This window comes from Osmia lignaria, chromosome 12 (genome assembly GCF_051020975.1).
Source record: "Osmia lignaria lignaria isolate PbOS001 chromosome 12, iyOsmLign1, whole genome shotgun sequence".
NCBI classification, from domain to species: domain Eukaryota; kingdom Metazoa; phylum Arthropoda; class Insecta; order Hymenoptera; family Megachilidae; genus Osmia; species Osmia lignaria.
The window spans coordinates 5,805,547-5,829,562 of record NC_135043.1 but is presented as its reverse complement, the minus strand read 5'-3'; the positions used below and the strand labels follow the sequence as shown (position 1 = coordinate 5,829,562).

At 34.5% G+C, this 24,016-nt stretch overlaps 5 protein-coding genes across 13 annotated transcripts in view; 3 read left to right on the top strand and 2 right to left on the bottom strand.

Annotated features, from left to right (window-relative positions):
* Positions 1-7,543, bottom strand: part of LOC117603119 (nephrin) — a 278,717-nt gene extending 271,174 nt beyond the window's left edge. The window contains exons 1-4 of the mRNA XM_034321926.2: positions 7,452-7,543; positions 6,198-6,351; positions 5,490-5,711; positions 4,158-4,407 (exon numbers count right to left, since the gene is read on the bottom strand). The gene's annotated coding sequence lies outside the window, so the exon portion shown is untranslated. The remainder of the gene's footprint in view (positions 1-4,157; positions 4,408-5,489; positions 5,712-6,197; positions 6,352-7,451) is intronic.
* A 115-nt stretch (positions 7,544-7,658) lies between these two features.
* nAChRbeta2 (nicotinic acetylcholine receptor beta2) lies at positions 7,659-11,190 on the top strand. 6 transcript variants are annotated; one of them, XM_034321944.2, is made up of 12 exons: positions 7,666-7,975; positions 8,103-8,260; positions 8,338-8,382; positions 8,452-8,561; positions 8,632-8,812; positions 8,944-9,100; positions 9,175-9,302; positions 9,362-9,537; positions 9,604-9,756; positions 9,807-9,931; positions 10,190-10,302; positions 10,718-11,188. In XM_034321944.2, the coding sequence occupies exons 1-12, from the start codon at positions 7,924-7,926 to the stop codon at positions 10,925-10,927; spliced, it is 1,608 nt and encodes a 535-aa protein (XP_034177835.1). In that variant the 5' UTR covers positions 7,666-7,923; the 3' UTR covers positions 10,928-11,188. The 6 variants fall into 6 exon arrangements, 5 of the variants coding, with proteins under 5 accessions (XP_076547466.1, XP_034177832.1, XP_034177833.1 ...); XM_034321945.2 differs by having other exon boundaries at positions 9,819-9,931; positions 10,718-11,187; XR_013063204.1 differs by having other exon boundaries at positions 7,660-7,975; positions 8,338-8,561; positions 10,190-10,594; positions 10,718-10,855.
* Positions 11,191-11,298: 108 nt separating this feature from the next.
* Su(var)2-10 (E3 SUMO-protein ligase Su(var)2-10) lies at positions 11,299-16,129 on the bottom strand. Of its 3 annotated transcripts, none has more exons than XM_034321939.2 (9): positions 16,078-16,129; positions 13,938-14,104; positions 13,597-13,695; positions 13,328-13,472; positions 12,968-13,258; positions 12,778-12,879; positions 12,416-12,656; positions 11,923-12,339; positions 11,299-11,809 (listed from the first exon to the last, which is right to left on the bottom strand). In XM_034321939.2, exons 1-9 carry the CDS (start codon positions 16,099-16,101, stop codon positions 11,601-11,603), a joined length of 1,695 nt encoding a protein of 564 aa, XP_034177830.1. In that variant the 5' UTR covers positions 16,102-16,129; the 3' UTR covers positions 11,299-11,600. The 3 variants fall into 3 exon arrangements, with proteins under 3 accessions (XP_034177830.1, XP_034177831.1, XP_034177829.1); XM_034321940.2 differs by lacking the exon at positions 16,078-16,129 and adding an exon at positions 14,585-14,902 and having other exon boundaries at positions 11,303-11,809; XM_034321938.2 differs by lacking the exon at positions 16,078-16,129 and adding an exon at positions 14,909-15,737 and having other exon boundaries at positions 11,304-11,809.
* Positions 15,878-18,912, top strand: PolI (DNA polymerase iota). 2 transcript variants are annotated; one of them, XM_034321937.2, is made up of 3 exons: positions 15,878-16,138; positions 16,703-16,872; positions 16,959-18,912. In XM_034321937.2, exon 3 carries the CDS (start codon positions 17,050-17,052, stop codon positions 18,745-18,747), a length of 1,698 nt encoding a protein of 565 aa, XP_034177828.1. In that variant the 5' UTR covers positions 15,878-16,138; positions 16,703-16,872; positions 16,959-17,049; the 3' UTR covers positions 18,748-18,912. The 2 variants fall into 2 exon arrangements, with proteins under 2 accessions (XP_034177828.1, XP_034177827.1); XM_034321936.2 differs by lacking the exon at positions 15,878-16,138 and adding an exon at positions 16,370-16,507.
* A 137-nt stretch (positions 18,913-19,049) lies between these two features.
* On the top strand, positions 19,050-23,493 carry LOC143305959 (chymotrypsin-2-like). Its single transcript, XM_076691352.1, has 5 exons — positions 19,050-21,807; positions 21,872-22,031; positions 22,150-22,399; positions 22,506-22,643; positions 22,938-23,493. The coding sequence occupies exons 1-5, from the start codon at positions 21,756-21,758 to the stop codon at positions 23,085-23,087; spliced, it is 750 nt and encodes a 249-aa protein (XP_076547467.1). The 5' UTR covers positions 19,050-21,755; the 3' UTR covers positions 23,088-23,493.
* Positions 23,494-24,016: the final 523 nt, after the last annotated feature.

The following is a 24,016-nucleotide window of genomic DNA, read 5'->3' as shown; positions in this document are numbered from 1 at the left end:
CCAAAAAAGAAGTGACAGAATGTTAGATTCATTGGAAGAAACGAACGGGATGCATCGGGCGATTAGCAGAATAAACGTCAATGGTTTATAGTGTAAGCGTGAATAAGTTACACGAAGGTTGTGATCGTAGTCGCATAAATTGATTTGAAATTCATTGTCTACAGCAAAACAACGATCGGCGGCCGCATTAAGCTCCATGCAAATGAACACGGAACAGAATCACAGGACAATGTTCTACATTATCGTTTACATCGTTAATACCCGCTGCACCCTGTTCGACTCGCTTCAAGCCCCCGACATCCTGATTTATTTTTAAGGAACCGCAACAACGTAAATGTGCTTGTACTAATCGAAGCTAATTAACGAAAATTTATCGACGAAATTTAATCAACTGCACGGGCAACTTATCTTTTCAAAATATGCAAATTAAGGTAATACTTGAATTGAATTAGAAAGGGAAACATATTCGATGAAAATGAAAATGAAAATATTATCTGACAAAATTTTCAGTAACCTTTCAGATTGGTAGCGAACAGAAACAATTCCAACGGAAGCGTGGCGCCGCAAAACGGAAAGGTTACGACTTCTTCAAATACACAAGGTCTAATAAACGACCGTGAGCAATTCAGCATCGTGAATTCCCGCAGAGTTACCAAACTTTTTTATTATTCGCTCTTTTTTTTTCCATAAATTCATTTAACCCGCTGCCGCGTCCTTACGTCCCGCAGTTTGTACCCGTTTACACAGCGGGATGGGTGGGGCAACAATAAAACTTCAGTTAAAAACAATTATTTATCCGAGGTCCCGGTGTTCCACGCAATGAGGGAAAATGAGTCGAAGTTATAAATATCGTTGCGCCACGGGTCGCGACCGTATTTCGAGCTATGCTATAGGAAGGATAAAAGGGGAAGATCTACGAGGACGGAACGATCCGCAGACAGAGAAAGAAAAATAAATCTATTTTTTTCATCTATTTTCACCCCCTTTTGTCTCGGTCGAACGTCGAGCAACCGCGAGCTCGTGGAATCACGGTGTCGCGCTTAAGTTGCCGGATGTGATTAGAACAAAATCCGGCAGAAATACGATAACCTCCTTTTCTCGCGGAGTTCTTGATATACTCTCTCTGCTCCCAACAAAAACGATAACAACCTGGATGATACATTTATATCAAACTTTTTACCTCTGTGTACAACGCGATACAATATTTCCGTTTTGCCGTCCGCGCTGCGCGTTTATCCCGGTGTTTGGACTTTTAATTTGGTGACGTTGCTTGGTATTATGCGTGAAAGCCGTGAATAATGAAAATTTGTTGCCCCATAGATGGTCGCAAGTGTTAAATAGCAGAGGATTAAAAATTTCGCAAAATAAACTACACAAGTTTCTCGAATTAGAAGTTACGTGTGTGAAAAAAAATAGAATTTGTAAAACGTAATCGTTAAACGATTAATGATATCTTTCTCTAACTATGGAAAGAAACGAGCATTGTCCCAACGGGAGGATACTAATTCCCGCAAAAAATAAATTGATCGAAACACCCTGGAGGGATGGAACACGGGGCGATGCGACAAGCGTTGCAGCTTGCGTCGATCGTCTCCAATTTTCAAACTCGTCCCGAGGGAGACGATTTCTTCCTACCTTCATCGTAACTAACAATCGCGACAACGAGTTTCCCTCCGACCGGTTCAATTCGACCCGTGGTTTTTCTAAAAGGCACCACGATTTCACCGTGTACACGCGCGCCCCGGCGCAATAAAAATAGGTGAAAATGGGTAACAGCGATCGAAAATTATGGTCCCGCCACGGTGGGTTTCAAGGGTTGGGGATAGCTAGTGTATCTAACGTTGGTAATATCGCCGTCTGGTGAACCGCACATTGCAACTCACCGATCCGATGCAATGTTAACCATCCTGTATATACTTGGTGTTTCATAATTTATAATTATAATTTTGGAAAGCATGGTTTTCTCCAACATCGATTCAAAACTACCACCAATACCAGATTAAGGAGAAGATTAAAGAAGGCCTGCAACCCCGGGCCCCATTTTTCAGGAGGCCCCCTTATAAGCTTTCCATTTACTACGTCCAAAAATATTGAATGAGATTTTATTTAATTTTATAACAAATTGAAAATTTTTCGTTAGAATGAATTATGCTATAGTTTGACAAAATATTGATATTTCTTCATGAAACACCGTGTATATATGTCTCCGGCCCCAACCCACCGAGCTCTCGGTTTGTCCACGCTATACACTTTCGACTAAAGTAGTAATGAACGCGTTCTGCAGTTTGCACTCGGCGCAACCCCACCATTATTACATTGCTCGAGCTAAATAAATTATTCCGACGTGCTACCCCCGTGGCTTTCGTCCTATCGTTGCATACGGGAATATATACTTATATATACGTGCATCCTCGTCCGCGTATCAGCTCGAATACTCGGCCATTCTTACTCCCTACTACGTGACCGATCTTCCCTTGTCAACCCTATCGTATTCTCGTGGTTGCGGTAATTACGACCCGTTGAAAGCTGCTTATGATGCATAGGTTCGATAGACGTGTCCCACGTAAACACCGAGATAACGGGATATAATCTATTTTTTTAAAATATTTTTGCGGAATTGTATGATGGAAAATGTGTCTGTCGTAATTTTAGAGCCAAGAGGAGCCCTCCCATCCCCTACAAAGGGGGGACTTGCTTTCTCACCATTTTAAAATTACAAAATTTTAAAACATTAAGATCCTAAGATCTAAAATTCAAAATTTATAAGGAATCTCAACCACCCCCACAAAATCCTAATTACACTAATGAATGTACGTAGGTCTTCGTTTTTAGTATTCAATACTTTTATAATTCAATATAAAGAATAGAATAAAATATTATACGAATGAAATATAAGCAACCCTGATCTACGGTGGAAGCAACAGCAAAACGGATACGGAAGTCGGTCTCGTACGTCCGCGGTTAAATGCAGCATCCGTAAGACAATAATCGGGTAGGTAATTATATTAATCACGGATGGGGGTCAAACGCGACCAACTGACATGTGCTGGCATGCATACGATAGTAAATACATCCAGAGGGGAGGTATGCGTTCGTGCGGAATACATATACACGGGGTTGTGTCGTGCTAGTCTACGTAACTCACCAGGATATTGGATACTCTGTTATCATAGTAAACCTCCCATCCCTCAGCCAAGCCGGTGACGACGTAATTATCTCTAGTAATTAAAGTACACACCTACTTTGCTCGATATTGGCTCTTTAGAGCCTGCCACGGACGAAGGGTACGGAATTATGGAAATCGTAAACAAGCAACCATAGTTGCATCGAAATGATCCGGAACAACGAAGTCGGATCAAATCGCTCTTGCTGAGCATTTCAGCAAATACAGTTCAGAAAGTTGATTGTAAATTATACTCTTACCTTTTTGTGTCCTCTAATAGGACGTCTTTTGTATTTACAAGAGAAACAATAGATATTCTTAACACGTTCACTGTCTTTACAATATTTTCTTAAAGATTGAGAACACTAGATTTTACTATTATTTTTGAATTTGTAAATTCTATACGAAATCTAAGTTAAAATTTCACTGTAACAATTTAAATAATTAAATTAAAAAAATAAATTATCATATCTTTAATAATTCTAATTGAAGTATGGCATACTATATTTATGCTGTGACAGTGAACGTATTGAGCAGAGCAATTCATGGAGGATTAGACACTTTGAAAATTGTACTATTCGGTTGAATAGACATTGAACATTCGGAACAATAAATTAGGCAAACGTTTAGTCAATGAATTGAATATATCAGAGAGTTGAAGCAATTCAATAGATATCAAAACGATCAATAAATATAGATACGTATCATTTAAAATCATAGATGATAAAATAATAAAAATTTTTTTAATAATCTCCAGTTTGAAAGATTTCTAACATTCTACAGTCTCTCTTCAATTTCAACGATTCAATTTCCTTAAAGCATTCTCTATTCAAATTTCTATCTAAAATATGTTCACGTATACATTAAAATCGATCGTTCCGAATGTGTCTCATGAAATGACTAGTTTACGCAGATTTCAATCGTACACGTCCATTTTCCCCCATCGAATTGCGTTCAATGTAGGACAGCAAATATGGAGTAGACAGTTACTCACGGTTATACGACGAAAGCATTTGGCACCTGAAGCGTTGCATTTGCAGATTTGTCCGCGCCTCCTCGTAGACGTTCGCCATTCTCCTTCCCCGTGGAAAATTGTAATGCGACGTCTTCTTGCGGACCGCCAGCTTTTAAGGGATTTATCGAGCTCCACATTAAATGGCACTGATCTTAGTAAATCCAGATGGAATTCTCGTGTTTCCGCCACTTGGCGTGGCTTCCAGGATTTGGCGGCAACCGTTCTACACCTACGCCAAAAATCGATTTATTCGCATTAATCGTCGGCTTGCGGATCGCGCGACATACATATTTCCATATTAGGATTAAGTGCAAGCCCCCCCACCGTCCTTCCCGAAAATACATGTCCAACGGACAAAAACGCAACATGAGAAATGTACCCCGATAACTACAAACTATCTGTTGTAACACCGTACCCACGCGAGATTCGCTGTAATAAATAAAACCTATTTCTGTTCTGAAAATACTATGGAGTCATTCCACGCCGAATCGATCATTCTTTGACTCCGGTGTCAGGGATTTTGTTCCAAATAAAATATGATGCAGTATATATGATGCAGAGTTAAGTCATCATTTCACTGGTTTGTTTAAAAAATATACAATGGTAAAGAAATACATAAACGCTCTTTGAAATGAACACGACACTAAGCTATTGATTATTGATTTGAGCTGAATATTTTGCATTTATAATATTTCAGTGAAAATTTAATCTGATTATGGTAATAAGGATGAAAGTTTGTTCACTGTTATCTTGCAGATTTGTGTAATGCAACCATATTACAGACGATAAACAGAGTCCAAAAGTTCACCTTCAGTTCAGTCAGTTCGCCGCTCAAAGTGGCTTAGAGAGAACAAAGGATTAGAGCAATGTGTACGACTATTAGAGTTACAAGTCCTGGAGCTAATGAAAACGGAATTGTAATTGGCCCAACAACAATTATACGTTTCGTGTGAAATAAGCTGTTACCCACTTTTGCTTCGTTTCGCAACTATGAAACAATCGCTGACCATTTTGCATGTATAAAGTGCAATCGATTTAGAAATTCTAATTTTATGAAGCTATCTACTTTGATTATTTCCATTTACAGTATTGAGAATAAATTAATAATCATTATTCAAATAACATTTGAAGATATCCAAAAAAGGAAACAAAGTTATAAAAATCATTAACCCTTTAACTTAACAAAAGCCTAATCCATTGTTACAAGCCTAGTCTAAAATATCAACGTATTTTAAAAGTTTTACTTAAAAGGAAGAAGAAAAATCTGAGACAGATTTTTCTGAAATGTTGTAACTCTATATTACTTTGTACCTCAAAGTGTCCAGCGTAGAATCCGATAAATTACATCCCATTGGCAAATTGAATGTAATATACAGCTCAAATGGATGGCAAAAGGATAAGTTGTTGTAAATCGAACGGCGCCAAGCGTTCGCGGAACTGATTCGCCGCGAAAATATGGGATCCATTGAGAATCTATCGGTTTCAGAGGCGTCGTTACTCAAAGGACCGTCTTCTGGCGCGATACAGGATGACCTAACAAAAAGAAAAAAATGTGATAGAATGACCAGCAGGATCCGGTGGCCTACTGCATCTCGCTCGAGAGTAGAATAGAAGAGAGGTTGGAGAATAGACAGTGGAAGGTAGTAAGTGGGCTAGTAAGTCTCACGATAACAGTTATAAATGACCCTCTCGAAGCACGGCGCCGCGACGACCAACCCCTCAGCTATACGCCAGACACTGGCTTCTATGTATGTATGTAACCACCCTCCCCGACCAACACGTACACCATCCGGACGATATAATCGTAAAAGGTACTAAACAAACATACGCTAAGTGGCTCGGTTTGCCGCGGGTGTACGCTTCAACTACTACCGTGTTTACGATGTGTCTTTGATCGATAATCGTACGTAGAACGTTGCATGGTCACGGATGGATACTTTTGCCACCTTTGAGAAGAATATATCTCCGTTTCCGAACTACTGTCGACTACCAGCCAACAAGGCGTGCTTCACTACTCACACTGACATAATTACGATGTTTTCTAAACGTGCGTCGACCTCGTGAAACGTCAACAGGATTTTAGCCAGGAAGACTAACGATGCTTGTGGTTTAGGAAACGTGGCCAGATCTTGATTTGTTTGCTATTATTCAACTGGAAACCGTCTCGTCCCATCTGTGAAAACAATTAAAGTATATGAAATATAATATTTTTATAAGTAATATTGTTTTTGAGAAAATTCGATTGAAAAATTATTGACATTATTCGTAAGAACTTTCCCGCGCTTAAAACGTGAAATAGGTTATCTTTGACAATGCTTACTTTCTTTTCTACAGGGATTGATTTTACTTACGATTAATGAACAATTTTAGAGTTTGCACTTATTACAATAATAAAATCAAGTTAGACTTTATGTTACTAGATCAGAAATCAAGTTAAATTTCTTTACAAAGAACAATACAATTTAATATTTTAGAAAAAAGGAACTGAAACTAGTGTTTGAAAAAAGTGGCGACGCCATATTGGAAAAATACGCGCCACATTTTGTGGAGATTCACACGTGCTCGTCCCATCTGACGTGAGAAAATAATTCAAGTATATGAAATATAATATTTTTATAAGTAATATTGTTTTTGAGAAAATTCAGTTGAAAAATTATTGAAATTATTCGTAAGAACGTTTCCTTGCTTAAAACGTGAAATAGGTTATCCTTGACAATGCTTACTTTCTTTTCTACAGGGATTGATTTTACTTACGATTAATGAACAATTTTAGAGTTTGCACTTATTACAATAATAAAATCAAGTTAGACTTTATGTTACTAGATCAGAAATCAAGTTAAACTTCTTTACAAAGAACAATATAATTTCATATTTTAGAAAAAAAGGAACTGAAACTAGTTTGAAAAAAGTGGCGACGCCATATTGGAAAAATACGCGCCACATTTTGTGGAGATTCACACGTACTATTAAAAGATATTTCCTACAGAAAAGATTTCCTAACCCTATCTGTAATAAGCCTGCAATAAATAAAAACTTCATATAAAATACCTTATCCTTATAAGAATCCTTTCAAAATCATTTTCTAAGCTATCAAGTCGTTGCACGTGCTCGAAAATTCTGCCACGAATTGGTGTAGAGGGCAATAGCTGACGAAGCAAGTGAATACCAGAATGTCGACGACAAATCATCTTTCCAAAAATCATCAAATACATTAACATTTGCCTTTGAATCAGTACATTTATGCAAATAAAGAATAATAGTTACTCTAGTTACCTTTTATGATACATGCAACTTCGATTTTCATGGTTTAAAACTTCAGAAATCGTATAAGACGCCGGTTGAAATCGGGAGGTGAGGGACGCTTGCGCACCGAACTGTACTAACCGATGCGCAGAATTTATGCGCGGTGCTAAATGGCTGCGCGCGCCGCCATCGCGCATGCGCAGATGAGTCAATAGGAGTAGGAAGTGGAAGCGGGTGAGAAGTGTAAGCGGAAGGATCTGTCATGGCGCTAACTTCGGATATCGATTTTGCTCCTGTGAGATGCAGAACATTCATATTCCACTAATTATACCTCCCAATTGTCACCAGTAAAATAAATATCTAGTGTGTTCTTCGCGTTTCGTGTTTAACATGGTTAACTTGAAAGCCATTGTGTGTGGAGGCGATAAATGAACGTTTTTCATACGGGGAGTGGTCTTTACCAACTCAACTCTATACAAATTTGTAAATAGAATAAATTAAAATGCGAATATTGACGATCAGTGTTATATTTAATACTCTTAATATCATATACGGTAAGTCTATTGTTTCTACATGTTATGAATAATATGTTTCATTCTTTATTTTGATACGTCAGGCTGGATTGCTTTTTTATTAAAAAAAAATGAAAATTATGACAGAAAAGATGCATGTTTCATTCAGGTACTGCCGGAACGAAGACTTTTGAGGCAAATCCCGATACGAAAAGGCTTTACGATGATTTACTGTCGAACTATAACAGACTTATCCGCCCTGTCATCAATAACACTGAAACCTTAACAGTTTGGCTCGGGTTAAAGCTATCTCAATTAATCGAAATGGTATAAAATTACAAATCTATTATTGTTTTAATAAACTTACTACTGACGTTAATAATTACATCCTTCTTTATTTGCAGAATCTGAAAAATCAAGTGATGACTACGAATGTCTGGGTGGAACAGGTAAGATCTCAGCTTTTAAATAAAAGAAGCATAAGTATTTTATATATTGATCTATTTGTGTGTCTGCAGAAATGGTTTGATTATAAACTACGATGGGAACCAGAAGATTACGGCGGCGTGGAAATGCTATACGTGCCTTCCGAAAATATTTGGCTGCCAGATATCGTCTTATACAATAAGTACGCGGTTGTTGAAACGTTATAAACATATTAAATAATAAATAATTGATATATTTATCTTTCTTTTTAGTGCCGATGGCAATTACGAAGTGACGCTTATGACAAAAGCAACCTTAAAGTACACCGGTGAAGTATCCTGGAAACCACCAGCGATCTATAAATCATCGTGCGAAATTAACGTGGAATACTTTCCATTTGACGAACAATCATGCATCATGAAATTCGGTTCTTGGACATATAATGGCGCTCAGGTTATAATCATGAAATCTTATTAAACCAACACTTGTTTAGAGAGAATCAGTTAAAAACGAGTTAGAAGTACAAGTAATTCGCATTAGTACTATATGCCGGAAATATGCTTTGTAAAGACCTTTACCGACAGGTGGATCTTAAACATATGAAACAAGAGCCTGGTAGCAACTTAGTTGCAACAGGGATAGACTTGAGCGACTTTTATTTGTCAGTAGAATGGGACATTTTAGAAGTACCAGCGTCGAGGAACGAAGAGTATTATCCCTGTTGCACGGAGCCCTATTCTGGTAAACAAATTTTGTTATACAGTATTGATAGCGATAATGTAAAATGCATAATTGTTTATTTATAAAACACACAGATATCACATTTAATATCACAATGCGGAGGAAGACGTTATTCTATACAGTCAATCTGATCATTCCTTGCGTGGGTATCACGTTCCTTACGGTGCTTGTCTTTTACCTTCCAAGCGACTCAGGTGAAAAAGTAAGTAAATTGAACAAATTCAAAGATTATACATTTATGAAGAAATTGATATGTTTCAGGTATCGCTGTGTTCTTCCATTTTACTCTCATTGACGGTGTTCTTTTTATTATTAGCGGAAATTATACCCCCTACATCGCTAGCCATTCCACTTTTAGGAAAATACTTGTTATTCACTATGATCTTAGTCACTTTGTCGATATGGATCACTGTATGCGTATTGAATGTTCATTTCCGGTAATTTATATTCCATAGTGCCGTACCATTTGTAGAATATTATTAACTAAACATTTTCTTACATAGATCCCCGTCCACGCACAATATGTCGCCATGGGTCAGACAAGTATTCTTAAATTGGATGCCGCGAATTTTAATGATGCGTCGAACACCGTATTCGACCCCAGAATACGACGACACGTACATGGATAGTGGATATACTAATGAAATAGATTTTAGGTAATCATTTTAAAATAGAATGCTTGACGTTTCAGAAATAATTGTTACAGTTTTTATGATAGCGTCAGCGACTACCCTTTGGAATTAAAAGGAAGTCCAGATGGATTTGAAAGCGTCACCTCCCAGTACAAGAATATAAGAGAGGATGACGCTCGTCATATTCCACATGCATCCGGTAAATCTTTATATTATTATAAGAAAAAGGCACAGTTTGTTATAAAACTTTATTCGTGAAATTTATTATGACACAACTTCGCGTTGAAATGAAACTATGAGTTTACAATATTTCTGCGTTTACAAGATACCAAACATACATAGTATATTGTACAATAACGATGAATTATATTAGAATTAACCAGCGACACGACTGATGATATTATAAAATAATGTCATGAAATACTTTATTAAAGTACATAAAGATATGTTCTTGCAGTCACTGACAGTGAAAATACGATGCCGAGACACTTATCCCCAGACGTCATATCAGCTCTCAAGGGTGTGCGTTTTATTGCTCAACATATAAAGAATGCAGATAAGGATAACGAAGTAAGTTAAATACTATATCTTTTAGGTATAATTTTAGTTTTACTTTTGATACTTTTCTTAACCCTTTAACTGTAGGTATGGTTTATAAACCACATACTAAAATTATAGCCAGAGGCGGTTGTAGTATATAAATATGTTAATTTTTGCCAATATCAAATAGCGGCTGTGGCTTATATACCACTACAATAAAAATAAAATAAATACAATAAAAAAAATCTTCTAAAATAGAATATCACTTCAATAATATAATTTAAAATTAGAGCGATCGGGTGTGCTAAACAGCAGTTAAAGGGTTAAGTGATACAATTAATATTATAACTCTATTCTTGAAAAATATATACATACATCTTTTCGTGTTAATACAATTTTAATACTAAATTTATTACCAATAAAATCTGTTTTTTTACATTCTCAGGTTATAGAAGATTGGAAATTTGTAGCTATGGTTTTAGATAGACTTTTTCTTTGGGTTTTTACATTAGCGTGTATCGGAGGAACGCTTGGTATAATATTTCAAGCTCCAAGTTTATATGATACAAGAGAACCTGTGGACCAACAACTTTCTGGAATAACACTTCGCAATTATATGTATCCAAATCTAGACGTGATTTTGCAAGAAGAATAAACTCTGAGATACATGGAACATACGATTTATGTATAAAAGTTGTAACACAAAAATATTACATGCGTTGTTAATATCCTATTTGTATCAATTTTACCTATTTCATTTCATAAGGTTGACTTTTATAAAAACAAAGTCTATAGCAAATACAGTCTAAATAATTTTCTTAACCCTGATCAAGTAAGAAACTTCGATAAACAATCAACGAAAATATCTAAATTTAATAAATAATTTAAGAACACTATTCACCAAGAAATACTGTTACTAGAAATATTTGCAATAAAAATAGGTTGTATCTTATACTTTTGCTCTCTTATTTATAAATTAAAATTAATAAGAAATCTTATATTATAAAAGTTGATTTTATTCTTTTCGATGATACATAACGATTCGGGTTCGATAACAAAAGAAATGTATCTTATTTTTTGAGAATATAAAACATAATGAAATGAAAGAATAGTGAGTTATTACAACTGAAAGCAGAACACTATATATCTTATTTTCTATCAAATTTAAAGTATCAAAAGTAAAAATGTCAAGAATTTACTCATATTTATACAGTAATTTTTCAATTTGATAACTGCATAACTAATGAAAGTTTTGGTATTTATTCTGTACAAAACTTACATAATTTAAAATTTTGGCAATTTCATTATAATAATCAATATAAAAAATCCTATTCTAAATCAATAATCATCAATTCTGGTGATTCGCTTGTACTGCTAATTGAACTAGCTTGGGACTTTTTTGGTGAAGATGTACCAGTAGCTATTTTCTTTGTACTTTGTGTTGATGTAGCATGTTCGTCATCGTCATCGCTATCTGATATTAAATCGATGATAACAGCTCGTTTCTTTTCCTTTGGGGGTGTGAGATTGCTTTCATCTACATAAATAGTAACGATTTCCGTGTAAATTAGAATTAGATGCATTTAATAGAAACTTTATATACAACTACCGCTATTCCTGTATTAAATGAAAATAAAAATATAAACATACCAAGATCCACTGTATCCACATCAATTTTCCGATTCTCCGAATTTATAATAACTTTCGTTTCACTTTTGTCTTTATCTTTCTCCTTCTTCAAAACCAAATTCTCCCACGAACCATCTTGCAACAACTGAATTTCATTTACATCCGGGAGTAACTTCTTAGAATTCAATACGTCTTGGAAATATCCATCGATAACTAGATTATCGTACAATGCCGGTTTATCACAAACCGGACAATTCCACGTAGGTTTTCTTTCATTCATTTGAAGGAACAACGAAGCATCAAAACATTGTAAATGTGAACATGTTGACGCACGACATGGTGTGCACATTCGCATCTTTCCTAACGGACAAGCTAACGATACTCTTAACGACGTTGTCGCTATTTCGCTATCTGCGTCTTCGTTAAGCTTTTCTTTAACTATGGGGGACATTGTTTTTTAATGGTATTTATTTGTAACATTAAGAAAATATAAACATCTGGTATAGTTACGTACTTAAACCTCTTGTATAATCTGAATGTCGAACACCTCTATTTTTTAATCTAGTCAATAATTCTGTGCTTGAAAGCTTTCTAACTAGATATATCGCAATTGCATAACGTCTTCCATAGTCAGCCGACCAGGTGACATGGATTTGATTTCCTACAGTAGGAGATAATTTAACTAAAGGACTAATATTAACAGGCCTTGGTGGCCTCTTTGGTTCTACACCTGGCTTATTTGTAGGTATAGGATTCTGGAAAAAAATAAATAAAAAAAGATTGTTTTTTGCAACTTACCTTTTATAACATGCGAAAATTAATTGTGTCATTTTAGTTTTAACAGAAATGTAACAACACCATAATCTTTTCACTTACAGGTAAAGGACACAATTTCCCGTTAACTTTTACAGCAATACTCGGCGGAAAACAATCTTCCTGTTCACAAGACGTTTCTTGTAAACAAAATCGCATTTGTATCTGTAACATCCACAACATAAGTTTTAGAATTTTCAAAGAATAAAAGCATGAATTTTTTAAGAAGTCTTAAGAAGTCATCCAGATATACCTGAACAATATAATCCATTTTACTTCCTGCGCGGCAATCTCTCGAGCTAGATACATCAGTTGATTGTTGCGGGGTTAAATGAAACATAAATGTGTTCTCCTGAAGTCTCATAGATCCTTGGGGCATTAGACTAGATGGCTTCAGCAATTCACCGAGTAAATCAAAGAATGGTAGTTTCTTGAATCTAACATCTGGATGAACAGGGTATTGACTTCTGGGTTGTATTTGTAATGGAGATGGTAAAACTTTTGGTGGATATGGATATGGATTATAAGGTGCAGTGGATGTTTGCTGAAATGTTAAGACATTTATAGTCACATATAATATCAAAATGCTCTGTACAACATTCTGTTAACTTACCTGTGGTGTTACACTGGTATATCCTGTGGACTGATATATTGGATTAGCTCTAGGTGCCTGAGGTAGAGATGCTTGATGCGCAGGTGGTAGATCTTTTCCACTAGAAACTGCAGACTGTGACTGTTGTTGTTGACTGATTGCTTGTCTTTATATTAATTAAAAATAACAAGCAATATTATAAAAACATAATTGTTATATTAAAACACTCATTCTTTCATAACTGTTTTTTCATAGTTAATGCAGCTTGCTATTTTATCTTATATATTTACCTAGTGTAATAATTTCTGGAATGCATGTTTTGATCAATTTGTGGTTCTCCAGAACCACCTGTCTGACCATACATTTGATGTGCAGCCAATTGATCGGCTCTAAGAAAAATTATTAAATAAATAATAGAAATAGTATTTAAACTGAAGAATCTATTGATGTTTGTAATACTTGAATAACAACAAAATGTTATAGTATACATAACAAACAGGACATTGTTTAATACTTTATTAAAATACACAAGGAAATAACATACTTAGAAATCTAATACATAGAAATAGTCAGTCTTATAATATAGCAAAATTTATGTACATATTTGCAGTAATAGTAACATTATACTTACTGTATAGTTTTATATAATTCACGTATTTTAAGTTGTACAGGATTGGATCTCAACCTTAATAATTCTAATGCACGTGCTTGTAATTCGTTTTTTCTACCTGATTTATTTCTACCAGCAAAACCGAGAAGCATCTGTAGTTCAGATACTCGAAAACTCAATACCATATTCTGTAATCATAAAATTGCAATACACATACATTATAACCATCCTATATGCAATGATTCTAAAAACATTTGCATAGAAATATAAGAACTATAAGCAAAATTAATATTGTAAAAAGGTGCTATTGTTGTAACAAGTAGTGTGCAATTAAATGATAAACATATTTTATTAGTAAAAAAAAAATAATTACAGAAATTAAAAACAAATTAAAATGCTAGACATAAAAGTTATACTTTAAATTTTTATTTATTATTCATCTTACAAAAATCACATAAATACTTTTCATCAATACCATATTGTATTAACAATATAAAACTCCATAAGGTAACAAAACAAAATTCAGTTTTACAGCCATAATAAGTATCATCTAACAACATATTTGCATATGAACAGAGTGTTTTACTTCGTATTATGAAGATAGGTGAAAATGATAAAAAAATTCTAAGCGATATTTTGAATGAAATGAAAAAAAGAATTAGGGTTACCTATGAAAACGAAGATATTGTCGTATTTTCTAAGCATTATTCGATAAATGCAACGTAATTGTAAGCACAGTATAACCAAAGAAAAAATTCTATTAATTAATCTAAATATTTCACTGAAAAAAGAACATAATTATAACAGCGACAGAATCAAGCTTCCGGGACAGTGTACTAAGCGTCTACTAATATAATTTACTGATGCACATCATAAATTGCTGATAACCCGGATATAACCACGACAAATTCGTAATGCAGACCTGCTCACTTTTCTATAAAATTTCGCACGTAATTTAACTTACACTACACCACTTTTAATATTTAACTCACCTCTAATTCTTTGGTCTCCGCCATCTTCTTATGTGATTTTTTTTGTGGTGCCGTTTTGCCTGTATTATTTCCAACTTTCAACAGAAAAATTCGCCTACCCTTTTCTTATTCGAGTTGTTTGTATCGCAACTCGTCTTTATATTTTTCTTGCTCTTAAATGCAGCTATCGAATAATACTGTTTTATGGCGCGAAATTGATTTTTACATCTTAATACCAACACTGTTCTGAAAAATCTGACATTCCTAGAAAAGCTTAATTTTTAATGAAAATTCTCAGTTGAATCGCATAAGATAAAGGTATTATCGATATTGAACACTTTGTTCGTTCGAAATACGAAAAAGATTTTTACAAGATGGCTGCTTGCAGTTAATTTAAAGCCAAACTTAAATTTATGTAATACGACAGATTTACGGTATAGATGTTATTTTCTAAATGAGCACTCAAGGCAGGCTAGTAAAAGAACACTAATGTTTCACATTAAATGTATGCATTCAAGTTACGCAAATTTCTTCCAATCTTCTTTAACTTCGCATAAAAAGAATATTTGAATCTTCATCTATTAGATTATGAACACCCAACCAAACAATTTGTATCCCTTTGCAACTAATAAACAATATATCACTAAAAATCAGACGAATTCAATATAATTTGCTGCAGGAACGTGATGCACTTTTGCTTATACAAAGTGATCTTTCGAATCCTTCAGCAAGTTCTTGTTATATTTAAATACACCTTACGATAACGCAACCCGATCATACGATGGAAGCATAATACAATATAAAACTCATAAATTTTCTGCTGAATCTATCTTTTTTAGTGATTTACTACATGCGTAATACATTTCCACTAGATTATTTGCAATATCTAGGGAAATAATATGTTTTATTGAGATTTTATCTTGTCACGTGAGTGATTTCCCTATGTTAACTTAAATACCATTGGCTGTCCCGTATGAAGATTCTATGAAAATGAACCCTTACGCGTTTATACGCGGTGTCCCGTAATATATAGTTCAAGTGAATGGAGGTGATTTTGTATGATAAATAAGTCAAAGATGCAGATTAAAATCATTTTATAAAGCTTCATTTTCGTGGAAATAGAATCTGTTAAGTGGAAAATGTTGTTTGGTGAAAAATCTGTATATTTTTCGATGGAAAAATGTACTTACATCAGGAAATATCCATGCGTGCATCTATCTTAGAGTATTTGTATGCACCAATATTTAGAATGTAATTATAAATACATTTATGTGAAGATACCTATGACAATTCAAAAACATGGCTACCATGTGAAAAATAAATTAGTCGCATTACAGTTTATAAACAAGTTTCTATTTAGTTTTTACGATAATTTTGTTTCGTACTACCAGCGAAACTCATCAGCCGTGGAAAAACATAGTTCATCGATGAAACGTATAAGAAGTTGGCGCGGTTTTCACAAGTGAAACAATCATTTCATGAATTTAATAGTTACAACCACATTCTAATATCTATTCAGTAATCTAACGGATTTCTAGAGAATAAAAATACATCTATATACGTGTTAGGATTCTTCATGGTTGTGAAACGGCGTAGTTTCCGTATAAGTATTAAATAATGGTAACCTTACTTTACAAACTAGAGAAAATTAGAACAAGTAATAAGGAAAAATAATAATTTAACACGTATACTTTATACTAATCAGTCTAAGAATCAAAAATGTGAACTAGTTTTCACAATTATAAGCTGTTACGTGTAAGCTAAAGGAAGCAGACTGTTTGATGTTTTGACTGTTCAACTTAACCTATTTTCTAGATATATGTATATAGTTAAACATATCGACTAGTAAACAACTATATATATTCCGAACTTATAAAAATTTCTGCTAAAGTTGTTAATGAAGGAGAAATAATTATACTTTTCAAGTTTTAAAATTGTGATTTATATTTGAAAATAGAATGTTTATCAAATCAGTTTTTAAAAAGGTAATACAATCAATTTTTATTCAATATTGTTAGCAATTAAAACGACATGGTATTTGTTTATAAACAACTTGATTTCATTGTTACAGATTGTATTATGTTAACACATTAAATGAGACAATTTATGTGATAGAGATTCTATGTGTAATAGTGTACTACATAATTTATAAATTGACCTCAATGGATTCCGTTGATTTTGATACAATTATACGACATCCAAGAACCATCATTCACATAGATGTTGATTGTTTTTATGCTCAAGTGGAGATGTTAAGACATCCAGAATTTGATGGTAAACCTTTGGGAGTACAACAAAAAAATTTGGTAGTAACCAGCAACTATTTGGCACGTGAATATGGCATTAAAAAATGTATGTCAGTTCAGGAAGCTTTAAAGTTATGTCCAGAACTAACCTTGGTGAATGGCGAAGACCTAACAAATTATCGTCACTTTTCCGACAAAATATTAGAAGTACTACATCAATTTACTCCGTTAGTTGAGAGATTGGGTTTTGATGACAATTTTCTGGATGTAACATCTATTGTACAAAAATATATGAATTCTGGAAATGAGTCTGAAATAAATATGAATATTTCTATGGAGGATGAAGCTCCAGTTGGTGAGGTGTTTGGTCCAGCTGATGAAGAATGTCCATGTGGTTGTCATACTAGATTGATCATTGCTTCTAAAATTGCAGCAGAGATAAGGCAAAAGGTTTACAAAGAACTACAAGTCACATGTAGTGCTGGAATAGCACATAATAAGCTCTTAGCAAAATTAGTGGGATCATTACATAAACCAAACCAGCAAACATTAATATTTCCATGCAGTGGACCTATGTTATTGTCCTCCATAGGATCCGTGTCCAAAATACCCGGCGTTGGCCAAAAAACTACTCAGCTATTAATGTCTAATAACATAAAAACGGTAGATGATTTGCGCAAAACGCCTTTGGAAACTTTGGAGGGAAAAATTGGCCTTGATTTGGCTAGAAAACTAAAAGATAACGTCGAAGGCGTTGACGAGACTGTTGTAAAACCAACGGGAAAGAAACAATCTATAGGGTTGGAGGATGGTTTCAAGAGCGTTTCTTTAGTAGCCGAAGTGGAATCGCGATTAGGAGTGCTTCTAAGAAGATTAACAGAGTTAGCCATGGAAGATGGAAGAATCCCAGTTGCTATGAGACTAACAGTCAGAAAGCACGATTTCAATAAGCCATCTTCTGGTAAAAGAGAAACTCGACAATGTGCTTTACCAAAACATCTACTGCCATCTTCGAAATCTGGTATTTACGACCACGCTAAAATGTTGGCACTAGCAATGAAACTCTTTCATCGCACGGTCGATGTCTCTAAGCCATTCCATTTGACTCTTTTGGGAGTTGCTTTCACAAAATTTGAGGAAAGATCTTCTGGGAAGAATAGTATTACGTCTTTTCTACGAAAACAAGTGGCCGTTCAATCCGTCTTAGACATAAGTTCAGAAGAAGGTGTATCCGATATTAGTCTTGGATCACCGATGAGTACAAATCAAGATAGTAACGATGGTTCTGCAATGAGTACCACCTCGTCTCCAATTTCAAAACCTGTAGGTGCTAATAATCAGAGTGTGGATGACGATATATTGAACGAAATCGAACCTCTGCCGAAAAAGACCAGGTTGGAAGTATGGTTAAGTGGACGCAGAGAATCTCCGAGCAACGAAATGGCGGACCTTAGACTGAGCCCTTCATCGCCCATGCAGTTGTCGCCGAAAATCGACGCAGCGGTTCTTAAATCCTTACCCATTGATATACAAAGAGAAGTTACACGTCCGTGGCCGACGACTAGTAAACCAAAACCGAATAATATATTGAAATACTTCATAGCCAATAAGTGACGCAGTTCTGTGGCCTAGGTTATAACATAGCCATCTTTCTGTACACACTTTTACAGCTACAATATTGGATGGCAGCACCATGTGATATTATGAATTTAAGTTACTGATATTTTAAATTAATTTGCAGTTTCTGGGTATTAAAAGAAAAAAAAAAAAAAAAAAAAACTTCTGTACACACATATTTTCTATAGCATTTACATTAAAATGTTAATACAAAGTAAATTTATCGTATGATTTTGGCCGTTTTTATTAAGTAACGTGAAGAAAATCTGTTAGCTTATCCGAATGTATAAAAAATATTATTTATTTATCTTGACTAATCGACAAATTATTTAGAATAGACGATTCGTTAAGTTACCTTGCATTTAAAGTAAGATATTCGAAAAATAATCAAACCGAGTGTTAACAAAAGCTATTCCTTTCTGTTGAAACAGCATTTCTCATTATAAATGAACGAGGAAAAATTTTTATATAAATTTCGCTTTTACCTTTCACAACATGTTTGATGTACATACATGTTGCGTACAATTGACAACGTTCTTTTATGCATTTTTCGAATAATTCTTAATGTTTGAGTAATTAAAATCTAAGACGTATACGTATAATAATTCTATTCGTAAGTTAAGTATTTTCACGTTAAGATTGCTTTTACATGTTCGTCTCCTTTTTCTAAGTCGAGTGTTACAAACAGCAGGAAAAGAAAAAAATGGGAATTTAATTGTAACGTGAAATCTTTTAAGATACGCCTGGTACGCGATTTTTGAAACAAATTACGCCGCGTTAATTAGGGTGCTGGCATTTGATTTTGTGCGTACTCTGTAAACGGTTACATTATAATTGTATGATTTAAAGTTGAAAGAATGAAAGGAAAAAGGAAAAAATGTTTCTATTTTTAGTACTATCAATGTTATATTTCTATATACATATTGTAACGGGGCGTTGCGACAGATGCACCGTGCAGAAATACTCAATCGCCCCTTATCGTACTATTGGCGAGGAGATCCATTCGAATGTGTAAGGACTGTAAGGCATAGTTATACGTATATATTATTACAGTTATTCAGAATATTAGACAATCAAGAAGTTCTATCGGTTTGGTATGGTACAAGGTGATTAATTATAATACAGGTTTAAGCGAACATTGATTAAAAAGAAATAAGCCAACGATCCACGCTGTTCAAACAATTATTGTAACACATTTAATTTCATACGATTTACTTAAAAAAAAAAAATAATAATAATAATAATAAAAATATGCCCGAAGCGTGACCGAAGGCAAGTGATACTGACACAGTAGCTTTTGTAAACGATAAATACTTATATATGTATAAGGGTACGGACGATTTATATACATATATACACACACATACACAGAGCGTTAAAAAAAATGAAATTATATACACGGTATAAAGAGATTACTTATGGCCGAGCTTCTTCTTTTTTTTTTCTTATTTCTATGTTTATTTATTTACTTGTATGTACGGGAGAAATGGTACTTCTTTGACTATTCATTTCTGGTTGTGAGAGTTGATAAATATTTTATACGTACACAACACGGGAAATATGAACGGTTGCGAAATCCGTATGCTCTTGTCGTCGTCGTTGTCAGAGTTCTGATTAATTAGAATAACACGCAATAGTTCACACTTGTCAGATAATTGCGTTGATATTAGTCACGAGTCGAGAAAGAAAAAGAACGCGTGAAGAAATTGTCTTTGGTTTTTGTACGAGCATCGCTACATCACGGTTCATATTACCCAAATTTATTCAAATAAAGGAAGTTCAAGTTATATTGTTCTCCTTATTCCTTACATCCTTATTTCTTTAAAAATTAAAACTAACGAGTGGCTACGAAGCATCCGTAATTAAAAGTTTTATAAATTCTTAATAATTGAAAATAATGAATGCTATTGACTGAATATTATAAAAATATTATCGTTAAAATTCTTTTGCATAGTCAAGTATTTATTTGAAAGATGGAATGACTCAACCTTTGTAAGCTTATACGAGATCGTATCTCTGTCTTCTGTTAAGATGTAAAAGAAACTTATTTTCGTATGCTATGACACGCATTATAGAGTTAGGTCCTCTGTCCCAATGTCCATAGTCATATTTAAGAGTAATATCGTTTTAATTTGAGTGCAGAGTGCATTCGTATATGACGCCAGAATTAGACCCCCTACCGCTGCCATACAATTTGAATGAGGCCAATCACCCAGACACCGTCTCTGAATGGAACATAATCAGGATGAGTCATGTCATAATGGAATAAATTGTCCAGCTTTGTGCTTTTTTATATTGTATTGCGTGCTTGTTTAATAAAGATCACGAATAATCTTCTTCGAGTCATTGATTAACAAAGGGACGCGAATGGAACTAGTCAAATAAATAGTGGTTTGTTATCCTTTCGTAGGAAAGATGAGAATTAAGATATCATTTTTGTCTTACTTTCCCTATTATTTGCATATTGTTGACAATGAGTCACTGTTAGGAGGATAAAAGCTATCCACAAATTAGTATTCACGCTATTTGGAAATTTCGGAAAGATACACAATTCTTAAAATTAAAATTCTGATGATCACATACTTTCTGAAATCTGTGACTAATTTTTAGTTAAAGATGAGGCGATAAATAATGGTCATCGAAGTATCAAAATGAGATGAAAATTGTGAAACTAGATTCATTTCCCTGAACCACGAATGGAAAGCCCCCATTGAAAGATAGTCAAGTACGTTTTAGTGTAAATTGTTAATCTAGGATCGTTCTCCTCTTAAAAGGTAGAGGTACCCGTTTGGCCGTAGTTTTTCTTAGCTTTTATCATACTGCACGTGAGATACATCAGAATGAACTTTTTCGTAGGTAATATCTGACCTAAATTTAAATACTGGCCAGGTGTATATAGAATTCCCACGGTCATTAAGTACATACTTGGTATAAATACCTCTCGAGTGTCTGCAGTGTGTCAAATTGATAGTTTACTTGTAATAGCCGTCATCAAAAACTGCACAATGTTCCTGTATTTTTATATATTCGCCACTGTGGCAATACTTAAAGCGTCAGGTAACGTCTCGTAATCGTAAAAAGTTAACAAATCGCAATTACTCTTTCAAATTATGTAATATAGCGGCAGCGATAAATGAAGGTCCAAAAATCGTGGGTGGTTCCAAAGCAGAGGATGGACAATACCCACACCAAGCTTCGCTTCGGTACAAAAATCGTCATTTTTGTGGAGGATCGGTATTGAATAAAAGATGGATATTGAGCGCTGCTCATTGCTTATCAAGGTTCAAAAAACAACATTTTTTTATTTATTAACAGAGTAACAAGGTCCTCCTTGACCTCCCCTTTATCCTAGACTTACATTTGTTAATGTTTTAAACCATTATCCAACATTGATTTCAGTTTTAATGACACGGCTATAACGGTGGTATTGGGTACAAACACCCTGGACAAAGGTGGCGATATGTACCAGTCCGAAAAAGTAATACCTCATCCGAAATACAGTTCAGCATTGATCAGAAACGATATCGGATTGATTAAATTAGATAAGGACATTGTTTTCGGAGATAAGGTAAAATCAATCAGTTTACCAAACGAGAACTTCAGCAAGATCGATTACCCTGCTGTATTATCTGGTTGGGGGACCACCAGTGTAAGTAGAACCATTTACCGAACCCCATTTGACCTATATTTATATTTAATTGTATTTATTTGTTACACACCATCGATTGGAACCTTCTACTAATTACAAACATTAGTATCCCGGTCAAACGCCAAACGATCTGTATCACATCGAACTGAGTGTGATCGATCAAAAACAATGTTTAAACGCCAGCTTTCGTATCACCGACGACAATATCTGCACACTTAACAAGAGGGGTGAAGGCGCTTGTCACGTAAGTGCATTCACAGTCTAGTCGAGCACTCGAGAAGAGAGCCCTTTCGCGTCAAAGGATCCCTCAACCAAAGCGGCACTTTTTTTTTCTTATTTGTAGTCGGTCTCGAAAATCGTGTCGACAAGAGTATAACAATAAGCATCATTCAATTCCACTCACCTAGTTCGATAGAATTACTCCGAGCACGCAGGGTGGATGGCGCGCACCTCCTTTTGACTTTGGGATCCACTGATATTCTACCCTATATTTAAAGAATATTAATCTCTAATAAACAAAGGTCTTATTTTTTAACAGGGTGATTCCGGTGGCCCTTTGGTTGCTGATAACGAACAAATTGGAGTGGTGTCCTGGGGAATACCCTGTGCAAGAGGTCGTCCAGATGTCTTCACTCGTGTCTATAGTTACATTGATTGGATAAAAGAGCATACTGAAAATGAAAATTAATTGGTCACTGTATAAATTATATTCTTAGTACAATAATGCAATTGTTAAATAATTTAATGAAAAATTTAAAAAATAAATGAATCTGTTTACAAAGAATACCAAGGAACGGTAATGAAACTGTACTTAACTGGAACTGTACGCTTTAAGAAAGACTAAACAAACGTGCCTGAATCTAATAACCATGTAAGTGTACTATAGCGTTCATCAAGTATCAACTTGCAGGAAAATAATTTTTTCATTGTTAGAATGAACATATCCTTTGTATTTATAATTTATGTTAAATTACGTACGCTCCAACGCATCCTACGCTTATGCAAATGTACTTTAAGGTGACACTAATTTTACGTCCCATGTACTCGAATTAATGTCACATGTATCTAATGCGTTAAATTAGACAGAACATTTAGATAGTGTGTAATATTTATCTGGGAAAAACAAAATTTATGTTACATATAGATATCAGGAACTATAGTTATTTTATTTAATTATACAATTGCAGACGTCCTTCATTCTAAACTGCAGCAAAAGATCTTCAATCGCAATTTCGGTCAAGCGTCGAATGACCTGAATTTAATGGCGCATGTCCGAATTGTATGCATCGAAAATCGTTTCAAGAGCAACAAGGATGTTGCACCTAGCAACATATCCTTTCACGCAAACTTCAAATAGCCATACAAACTAAATAGCGTTATAAAAATCATCAAGGGTATGATAAAAATGTAAAATAATTTTATAGAAATATGGAGATGTATAGATTTTTCTTTAGACTTGAAATTTCATAAAAATCGCGGCAATTTTGAAAACCCCTCTGACTACACCACTGGTAGCATTTATTCGAAGATTGCCAACATCGGGGCCAAGGATGCTACCCCGACCTCGCCAATGTTTTCAAACCTCGTGTATTCTATGACTGAGTGCCAATGATCTAA